The 11244-nt window shown below is 38.1% G+C and overlaps 1 protein-coding gene across 3 annotated transcripts; it reads right to left on the minus strand.

The window, feature by feature from the left end:
• Positions 1-350: 350 nt before the first annotated feature.
• Positions 351-8829, minus strand: LOC145905331 (laccase-like). 3 transcript variants are annotated; one of them, XM_082992505.1, is made up of 15 exons: positions 8736-8829; positions 8096-8141; positions 7604-7788; positions 7045-7146; positions 6525-6656; positions 6052-6248; positions 5555-5704; positions 4839-5043; positions 4321-4571; positions 4046-4142; positions 3733-3874; positions 2968-3122; positions 2302-2407; positions 2160-2244; positions 351-1573 (listed from the first exon to the last, which is right to left on the minus strand). In XM_082992505.1, exons 1-15 carry the CDS (start codon positions 8760-8762, stop codon positions 1495-1497), a joined length of 1959 nt encoding a protein of 652 aa, XP_082848631.1. In that variant the 5' UTR covers positions 8763-8829; the 3' UTR covers positions 351-1494. The 3 variants fall into 3 exon arrangements, 2 of the variants coding, with proteins under 2 accessions (XP_082848631.1, XP_082848630.1); XM_082992504.1 differs by lacking the exon at positions 8736-8829 and having other exon boundaries at positions 8096-8214; XR_014402726.1 differs by lacking the exons at positions 351-1573; positions 8736-8829 and having other exon boundaries at positions 2202-2244; positions 2302-2808; positions 8096-8214.
• Between the last annotated feature and the right edge of the window lie 2415 nt (positions 8830-11244).

Here is an 11244-nt window from a genome sequence, read left to right on the forward strand (position 1 = left end):
GTCACTTTTGGGTACGTAATATACACGTTGATAGCTGTAAGTTATTCGCTGATTTTTCAACTGCAATAGACGATGGAATTGTTTTCTTAATATCGTCCGTGATTGCAGTTATTACTTCGTAAAGCGACTCATTTGTCTTTTAAACTGTTATCAAGCTGTTGTACGCAATAAGTTTCTTAGGAAGATTCCCCACCAACTATTGTGTAGGCGTTTGTATCGGGATACAACAAGCTTCACAATTCCTGGAAGGCGCAAGCACTTGTGTATTATTTTCATGAGCAGGGATTGGTCAAGTGCCACTAACAGTTGCACATCTCCTCGTCTTCGTAATAAACTGAGTTCTCCAAGAGTATCTGGATTAATATTGTATTCACAAATCTCAACAATTGATTTAGCTGGTTAGACTTCGGCATAGCGAAACATAGCGTTTGTGTCAATAGAATAATAGGTTGTTTCAATTTTGATTCCGAATTGCATCACAATATAATGAAATGAATTTAACTGTCACACACTGTTATTTAAGTTTAGGTTGGTGGAAGCTGATTGGCCGGTTTAGTCACATGATGTCATGAAACACTCGGGATAATATAATTTAAGTACAAGCATGCACGATATTGTAAACTTGGTAAACAGGATATTATTTGATTTACGATTGGCTATTCTGTGTTCGTGACGTGCGTTATGTTTGTACGAACAGTGTGGTAAACAAGTCTGCAATCTGTGCATTTATGCAAACATTGTGACGTAGTATTCTTATGGGGTTTACATGAGGTGTTGTTGCACATGATACAGGGAAACTAACAGGCAAGGGATCTCATATTATTCTGTTGGTGTGACACAGAAAACCAGACCTGTCCAAGGACGAAGGTTTAAACCTCCTTAAAGGCGAGACTGTGGGTTTCAATTCTGTTACGGCTATTGTGCCGTCTATACAAAAAGCAAGTGATGATAAGAAGGCCTGCGTCCCCTATATACAAATTGCACTGATGTAAAAGGCAAACAGTTTTTTTGTGTGTGAACTCTTCGATGTTCACACAACAAGTTATGGGCATGTTTAAGGTATTGGCGTTCCTTTTTTGGGTTAATCTTTTGCCTTTTTTTATATAACCTGACGATCTTTCTGAACAGAATATGTTTCATATGTAAGAAATCCTTCAATTTGGAAATCGTTGAACTCGTGGTGAGATTATTTTTTACGTGAATTTAATGCAATGTACACAATGCAGATTAAATACGGGAATGAAATCTGCGGCAAGTTGATGCCTCAAATTTCGTAGAACTCGTTGCGTTACCATCGATGTTCTTACCTTATTCTTTGACACAATGTTGCAAAACCACATGGATGCGTGATAAAACAACGGCACACTTATTTACACAACCACTAAAATAGTGTTCAGACAAAAAAAAATTAAACAAGGTCCAAAATACACAAGTTGAAAATCCAGTGCGAGGCAATCGATACATTCCACACTGTATCCGGCGGTTTAATAGTGATTACTTGCGGCAAATGTGGTAGATCAAACAGATGGTCAAGCCCAAGGGAATTAGAAGTAATAGCATTAAGAGCCATAATCTGTAAACAAATAGATCAGATAAAAGCAACGGAGGTACACATGTGTACTGTAGTTGACTTTGGCGACAAAATAAAAAAATGCTGCATGTAAGGATCGGCAGCCAAAAACACAAGGAAACTTACGCGATCCCAAAATACGTTTGATGATCTCATTTGAATCACTCAGTATTTTTATTTCATTGATAAGTAACAATTGTACCAAGATTTTTTATGCGATTATCCGAAATCATGCAATAAACGGTGCATATTGCGAACTGAGGGGCTAATGTACCCTTATTGTACCCTTATGGCACTCATCTCGGAAAAAAAGGTGTTTTTTTATTGTCCGGTTTGATGGACTTGACATTGTTCTATCACCGTCTTTTCCTAACGTTTTCAGACAACTAAAATCCTTGTCAGGGATATTGCACCACAGTATGTTATTAGACTTAGACTACCCAGTGAAAGTAAGCCTAGAACGTTATAAATTAACCGAGAAAGGGAAAAAAATCCTTTGCTTTCAAATTTTGAACGAAATGCTGGGCTCCAATTTCTCCTTGTCTCAATGCTTTGACTTTTATAAAAAGTCTCGATCTAGTCAACTTACTTGTCCCATCCTTCTGGAGGGCTTCCGCACTGACCAGGAAGCGCGTTTCCTGACTTCGGATTTACGTTTGTTTTGTCTCCCTCTTCTATAAAGACGGAATAGAAATGTTATATTTTCGCATTCATTCTCTTTTAAATCTTACCAGGATCGATGATGTCGACCAACATCATCATTCCGAAGTCCTCGTGACGTAGAAAGTGACAATGGATGACAACTATGTCAGTAAACTTGTGAACCATAAACTGGACCTGAAAGTCAATTTTCCCCATTTCGTTTACGTAGCTGACAATTAGCGAGACATAAAATGTGAGTATAAACGTTTGGAGTAATAAGTGGAAATTAACCATTCATTGGGTTTCTAATGGCAGAATTTGCCCACAATCGTGTTTTTGTGGAATCCATTTTAATTAATTCTGGGAATCATTCCCCATTCTGTTGCAACTTGCCTTAACGATTTCCACCGTATGTGTAAATTTGTCAAAAATCACAGTAACGCAGACTTTGCTCTTTTCATTTTTCCCATGTTTCTGCAAGGCTTCCACCCTTGTACATGGCAGGTTTTCAGTTGTGTACAGGGCGTGTGGTGAGGTAGTGGTGAGCCGTTTTTTTTGACCCACTTCTTGTGTTGTTTTTAAAGACACTGAGGATGCTTGTTACAAAAGCGAATATATATTTGTCTTACATACTAAGACTGATAGATTTTGGCATGAAATTAACATTTCTGTAATTAGTGGAATTCATATCAAATAATGTATACAAAAGTTAGTTTCAGCGTCGTTAAGCCGAAAATTTCCTTTATTGTATTTACCGTAATGTTAGATAGCGGGGGTACCATTAGAGTGTCCCTATAGTCCCCGGGTAGAGAATACCCAACTGTTCCAGGCACGTCTTTATCCCATATCTCGTGATGTGGATAGGATAGACGTGTGTCGTCTCCTGGCACTTCGTCCTTGTATTTTTCATCTGCATTATAAACATTGTTATTCATATGGTGCATAAATTCGTAACATGTTTGTCCAAGGATGTCACATCGTCTTTGCTTTTTTAGGTTGGATCGTTATTTCTGAACGCTAAACTTTTAGATAAAATATAACATTCATTTTTCTGACAGGCCTTTATTTTTTATGTCGTGGTTTTTGCTGCGAAAATCTTGGATGCATGTCTTTTTTTGACATGATTTGTGTGACATTTCCTGTGTAACCACGAACATTTAAAAAAGTCGCAAGAAACATTTTATTTTATGATAAGATCAAAATATATTCCTTTTCAATCGTCCAAATCGATTGTTCATATCCAATAGCAATCTTTCTCATATCGAATAGCAACCAAAGGCGTCTAGTGGAATATAAGTGTACATACTACGGAGGTTTAAATCCACTCATTGCAGTTGCGAGCAAGTTTGTGGGCACTGGTGACAAAGTCTCAGTCGTAATTGTAATAACAGACTGGAGTGCTTTTACTGGAAATTTTAATGATGTTATGCAGGAAAATTAACTGATTCCTGGTTTATTTGTTTCTTCGGGAAATCTGCGCTAATCCTAAATTTAAATTTGGTGAGGAACGCGTCATTTACCGTAAAGTTCGTGTTGGTAGTAGCACACGCGGTTGTCCGATGACGTGTCTTGGGAAAATAAAATCCAAGGTTGTTTTGGGAACTTTTCACTCGATTGTATTGTCTGTCCAACAGGCCCTGTATATGGTTCATATCCAACAATCTAACAATAATACAAAACGTGGTTTGCCATCGGTGATATTATTTATCAAGTAAACTGTTTGTTTTTTTGCATTTAACATGAATTTAAAATTGGGTTTGACAGACAGGTAGGACCTGATGTCAGTATGTGGCACGTGTTTTAATCCTATTGCTTCCTGTCTAAAAATCTTACTTTAAAGTGATTGACGTGTATGTGAATAGGATGGCCTTCTTTAGGCACTGTGTTCAAAAAGTTCCACTGGACGGTTTCATTGACATTTACAAGGTGTCTGTAAAAACAGGTTTTATTTTTGCTTTTTTCAAAACACTGTGGTTTATACATATTAGGTTTGTTTTATAGACTATGTATTCGCACTGGTGGAAAACCACTTGCAACACAAAAACCGCTTGCATTTCAAAAAGACTACAGTGAACAGTAAATATGACCAATTTTTATGCATTCCTTACCTAAAGTAATGTTCCCCTGCAAATCGTTCGCGATTCAGAGTCAACTGAGGGCCGATCTCTATACTGAAAGTAGTGGTTAGATCTGTCCTTGTGGCAAAGTTGACGTAATCAGGTCTTGCGGGCAGCGGTACGTTGCCGATGCTGAATGGTTGGACTGGTCCTGTCACTTTCAAAGTGAGAAGTGTTCCGTTGAATCTTCTTGTAGCTGTTCCTGTTGAGTTGTTGTCAACTTCCAAGGCTGTGGATCTCAGCTGTGTAATAACATTTGTGTTATTGTTTACGAATACATGTTCGCAAACTACCATAAAAGTTTGATATTTTCGTCTCGATTTTTACATGTGTACAAAACAAAATTGTAAAAGAAGATGTTATGTATAGGGTTTGTCACAAATGAACCCTCAAGAAGATGCGACTTAAGAGTTGGGGCTATGTGAGTCCATTACACCATATCCTTGTCCTTGATACTGCTGCCAGTTGGACACGTGTATGATAAAACAAATCCTAATAATAAAACCCACCACATATGTTCCTGGTTCATTGCAACGAACCAACCAATCAGCTCTACCTCCTGGCACTATTAAGGTTTTCATCTGTCTGGGAGCACGTGGTCGATCGAGGTAAACTCCGTCCAAAGCTATTTCAAGGTACTCGCAGTCGTGTTGTTCGGTGTCAATATTTACCATTTCCAACTCTAGGATTGGGCTTCCTCCAGCGTTCACCATTCTTCAAAAAAAAATTTTTCTTTTCCCACTAATCAAACTCATTTTGTACTGCGGACACCATTTTTCGCTTGCCGCCGTTGAATACCCATTTAGGGAACACCCTTTTGGTGATGTGTCCCGACTTGGCAAAAGAAAATACGTTCCAAGAAAATCAAAAATTAAATCCTTAGGTTGTACTATTTCGTTGTCGTCCGTGGGGCCGTTTCTTTAAAAGCGTGCTGAACCAAGTGGGCCACAAAAAAAGGAAACGGCTTAGATTTATTCCTTGCGCCCCGGATGACAGCCCTAGTTTAACTCGTGCATTTGAATGTTCGATGGGCTCCTCAACCTACGTGTAGACTCTGGATCGTAACCTATGTTTTGATCGCAAATGTAATTTTGTGAAATCTAAACAAAATGGCTTTTATTGACCTCTCGGCATTGCCTTACGAGGATTTCAAAATGTAATAGGGTGAGAAGAGTTATTTCTTGTATATCAAAAAGGAACATTTTGTGACTGAATGTTTACTTACCTAAATCTTTTCATTTGACCAGTTGGCATGGATAGAACGGGGTTAAGTAGCCCGTTGGTTGTAAAAATATCTATTCCGCTCGTATTGTTTAACCAGGTTTCCAAATTTTCGTTATTGGGTGGACAGCGTTTTTCTCCTGTTGGTATGATTCTAAAATATTATTTAAATTGGATAATTCCCTGTCCACAAAGAAGTTGTTATATTTCTTTGTGCAGTATGCTGTTGATAGTGAACACTATTTCGACCTGCTTGGTTTCATCAGTGTAGCTGGTAATGAGCATGGTCTTGTCGGATTAATAACCGTGACTTTTCCTCTTTTGGGTTCATTTCAATACGTGGGTCCGTTGGGTACAAAAATAGGTCAAAACTCTGTGTGTATCCTACTGATCACTGTGGCTCATTGGCTTTTGCCGATGGGTTCATATGTTGCAATGCGTAAAGGTATGTTACCAAAATCACAGTATGTTTAAGTAATTTTTTTTGGCCCCAAGACTCACCTGCGTACTGTGTCGTTATAAGCGTTTTGAATTCCAACGTAGGGGTCGGTTGAGTTATGTGCATAAAGCAGGGTTGACTGGAACATCAACTGAATGTCGTGGTCGCAATTGAACGGGCAAGTAACGCCCTTCAGTTGTTCGCTTATTGTATGCTCATCGTCTTGTACAATAAGCATTCCCGCCATACCACTGTTCACCTGAGCATAATAACTGCCTTCAGTTTAGTTTGATTTTCAGCCACTAAAAAATATACGTCTGCACTAAGTGAGCAAAATATCTTTTTGTAAGTATAAGTGTTTAGGATTGTGTCCAGGGCGTAGTGGGTGAATTGACTTTGTTTGGTTTCTTAAATGCCCCAAAACAGCATTCAGATATAACACATTTTGTTGCATGTATCACGTAACTGTAGGGCTCCTTTGACTTGTTATTTTAGCTATATGACCTATTCGGCAGTTTTTCACGATCACCAATACCTGTAAGATGGTTGAACCATGTAGATGTGGATGGTACCAGTAAGTTCCTGCAGGTTGGTCGTCTTCAAATTTGTATGAATACAAATAACTCTGACCAGGTTTGATACGCATCAGCACATTGTCACCGGGAACCTGCAAGTTACACTATAATATAATCGCGGCTAAGGTTAAAGTTTTCTTAATGTTCTTAAAATGTCCTTTGATGCAGAAATGGTATACATTTAATATAACTGGTTTAACTTTTAAATTCCAATCTTTAACAGAACTAATATTTCCATTTTTCACTCATATCAGGCTTAAAATTTATAGCAGTTGGTTTTCTGCCTTGGTTAAGGATATGGTTATGGTGCATTCTAACTTTTACTTGTAGAATTGCGGTTGGGAAATGATCTATTGGTGTTCGCTGAACCTCACAAATCAGAAAAAGTTGTGTTGATGTGCTAAACTTACTAGGGGATCTATACGCCACAATGGCGGATTATGTATACAAGCCATAGAAGAAATTTGCACAGTTTTGTACCTTTGAGTCAATGTGCAAGCCGTGCAAATGTAGATTGGTGCTGTCTGGAAATCTGTTTTCGTTTAACTTCCCACCCTTGTCAGCTGTGTCCAAGTGATTCTCCTGAAGCAATAAATTGTTTTTACTACATGTAATCTACCTAACCAGCAGCACTTCTGTCACGTGACACAAGTTAACCTTTGCGCATTGGTTTAACTTCCCACCCTTTGGAGGACAGAAAGTTGTTCTAGAAACATTTAAATTTGATTCTCCTGTATTGAAAAATTAAAAAATAATGCGATTTTTTGTAATTAAGATAAGAATGTAAATTTTCCACGTGCTAACTTGAGGACACCAAAACCCCTTCAAATTGTGTTTTCATTACTATGCTTCGGTACAGCTGTAGAGATAGCGCTTTCGAACATGTTTTATACTCCGTTGTATGCAAATACGTTACCCTGATTCATTTGTTACGTTTGAGAGCACAAGTCACCAAAGCATCCTCTTTACTCCTATCTCTCAGGTTGTAAACATTTGCACGTACGCAATTGTGAGTAATTTTAGTGACATTTCCATATACCAGTAATATTTCCAGGTGATCGCCTTGCTTGACCATAATCGTGGGGCCGGGTATTTGCTGATTATAAGTACGACGTTGGATGGTTAACCAGTCTACGTTTAAGTTTCCCTTTTCAGCACGCAGATTGACTTTCCACTTTGTGTTGGTGGAGTTGAGTGGTTTTGATTGATTAAACGATTCACCACCTACAGTGATAAACATTCTGATTAAAAGCGCAAGTTGATAAATTAATTATTCAACACGCATACAAAATACACAGCATGAAGTGTTGGATAAGTGGGGTAGTTGGATTTCTAAGTTGGTGCCAATTAATCACCGGGCTTCAAAGGTTAATTATGTTGGTTTTAGGGAGGAGGAAGATATCTAGTATATTTGCGTTGCCAGAAACAAACATCGATACACATCCGCCAATAGGAAGGCTTTCGTCGATATGTTGTCTGATGGGATTCATAACTTATCAATGTTTTTTCTGGAAACAGTTTAGCTACAAACCTCTCAAAGTGCAATCTTCTTGAGCAATCACAATGGTGATAAGATTCTGAAGCAGCAAAACAAACTTTAAAATTTCCATGTTGCAACTCAAACAAAACCACAAAAATGCTACTTAAACCTGTGTTATTGAGCATAGAACATTCTTTGGTATTTCAATTTATACAAATTCGTTTTGTACAAGAGTCTTTCATTGAATACAAAGGAGTAAACGTGTTATGGGGTGCATATCACACATTTTATCTTAATCGGGAGTAAAGTTAAAAATTCGAGCCTACAGTCTAGGTCAACTCGAGCCTACAGTCAAGGTCAAATCAAGCCTACAGTCAAGGATGCTAAAACGATAACCCCGAACCTGAAAGCTTAAATTCAAGTTTACAACTTCATTGTCGTTTGTCGTTTCGCTCAAGTAACGCTGTACACTTCAGCTTTTGACCACCTCGCAAACACGAGGTTTTGTCCGGGATTTGACAAATACTGTCTGTGCGAGTTAACTGCCACAATGAGAAAAAAACCCATGGTGGTTGTCTTTATATTGCATAACTAGCTATCGGACATTTTCGAAAGAATGTGGAAAATACATATCATGATTACAATCTTCTGTGTATATTAGGCTCAGTATTATAAGTTATCTTATCCTTACCTTTTTTGTTCTGTTCCTTAATGTCATATATCTCAAGTATTAAAATCTAGTGTAGTTGTCCTAATTGTCAGCTCGTGATATAAACAAGCCTGTAGCAAAGAAGCAACATTAAAACTGACTTTTGATTGATATTTTTATGAGCAAGGCGATGGCGTTAAAATCTCTTTCGGATCCCATGTCACAATTAGCAATACTTCTGTAGTTGCCTGGCAATATTTCTCCGTTGGTGACTGTTTATCAAGCCTCTGTTTCACGCCTTTCTGGCCCAAGAGGAACGATACTTTTGGATGAAAGTTGTCCCCGTCAACGCTATGGTTGGCATGCTGTGAATGTACTCTCCAGTCACAGCCATTTCAAGTGACTTTGTTGACAAACAGCGGAACGAAATCGTAGGTTGCATGACTAAAGTGGTGCTCATAGTTGTGGTGGCTGTTTTGAAAAGCGCAGGTCTCTTGTGCCGAATTACGGTAGTGGAGGGAAATATATCTATTGGGTCACTTTTGGGCACGTAATATACACGTTAATAGCTGTAAACTATTTGCTGATTTTTCAACTGCAATGGACGATGGAATTGTTTGTTTTTTTTGTTTTTTTTGATAGCAAACTTTAAAATTTTCATGTTGCAACTCAAACAAAGCTACAAAAATGCTACATAAACCTGTTATTGGGCATAGAACATTCTTTGGTATGTTAATTTATACAAATCCGTTTTGTACAAGAGTCTTTCATTGAATACAAAGGAGTAAACGTGTTATGGGGTGCATATCACACATTTTATCTTAATCGGGAGTAAAGTTAAAAATTCGAGCCTACAGTCTAGGTCAACTCGAGCCTACAGTCAAGGTCAACTCAAGCCTACAGTCAAGGATGCTAAAACGATAACCCCGAACCTGAAAGCTTAAATTCAAGTTTACAACTTCATTGCCATTTGTCGTTTCGCTCAAGTGACACTGCACGCTTCAACTATTGACCACCTCGCAAACACGAGGTTTTGTCCGGGATTTGACAAATACTGTCTGTGCGAGTTATCTGCCACAATGAGAAAAAAACCCATGGTGGTTGTCTTTATATTGCATAACTAGCTATCGGACATTTTCGAAAGAATGTGGAAAATACATATCATGATTACAATTTTCTGTGTATATCAGGCTCAGTATTATAAGTTATCTTATCCTTACCTTCTTTGTTCTGTTCCTTAATGTCATATATATATTAAGTATTAAAAATCTAGTATAGTTGTCTTAATTGACAGCTCATGATATAAACAAGTCTGTAGCAAAACCGCAACATCAAAACTGACTTTTAATTGATATTTTTATGAGCAAGGCGATGACGTTAAAATCTCTTTCGGATGCCATATCACAATTAGCAATACTTCTGTAGTTGTCTGGCAATATTTCTCCGTTGGTGAATATTTATCAAGCCTCTGTTTCACGCCTTTCTGGCCCAAGAGGAACCGATACTTTTGGATAAAAGTTGTCCCCGTCAACGCTATGGTTGGCATGCTGTGAATGTACTCTCCAGTCACAGTCATTTCAAATGACTCTGTTGCCAAACAGCAGAACGAACGCATAGGTTGCGTTACTAAGGTGGTGCTTATAGTTGTGGCTAGCTGTTTTGAAAAGCGCAAGTCTCGAATTACGGTAGTGGAGGTAAACAAACCTTTTTAGGTCACTTTTGGGCACGTAATATACACGTTGATAGCTGTAAGCTATTCGCTGATTTTTCAACTGCAATGGACGATGGAATTGTTTTCTTAATATCGTCCGTGATTGCAGTTATTACTTCGTAAAGCGATTCATTTGTCTTTTAACTGTTATGAAGCTCTTGTACGAAATAAGTTTGATTCCACACCAACCATTATGTAGGCGTTTGTATCGGTTTACAACAAGCTTCACAATTCCTGGAAGGCGCAAACGCTTGTGTATTATTTTCATGAGCAGGGATTGGTCAAGTGCCACTAACAGTTCCACATCTCCTCGTCTTCGTAATAAACTGAGTTCTCCAATGAGTATCTGGATTAATATTGTATTCACAAATCTCAACAATTGATTTAGCTGGTTAGACTTCGGCATAGCGAAACATAGCGTTGGTGTCAATAGAATAATAGGTTTTTCAATGTTGATTCCGAATTGCATCACAATATAATTAAATGAATTTAACTGTCACACACAGTTATTTAAGTTTAGGTTGGTGGAAGCTGATTGGCCGGTTTAGTCACATGATGTCATGAAACACTCGGGATAATATAATTTAAGTACAAGCATGCACGATATTGTAAACTTGGTGAACAGGATTTTATTTGATTTACGATTGGCTATTCTGTGTTCGTGACGTGCGTTATGTTTGTACGAAAAGGGTGGTAAACAAGTCTGCAATCTGTGCATTTATGCAAACATTGTGACGTAGCATTCTTCTGGGGGTTTACCTGAGGTGTTGTTGCACATGATACAGGAAAACTAACAGGCAAGGGATCTCATATTATTCTGTTGGTGTGACACAGACCTGT

Source organism: Ascidia mentula, chromosome 6 (assembly GCF_947561715.1).
Source record: "Ascidia mentula chromosome 6, kaAscMent1.1, whole genome shotgun sequence".
NCBI classification, from domain to species: Eukaryota; Metazoa; Chordata; class Ascidiacea; order Phlebobranchia; family Ascidiidae; genus Ascidia; species Ascidia mentula.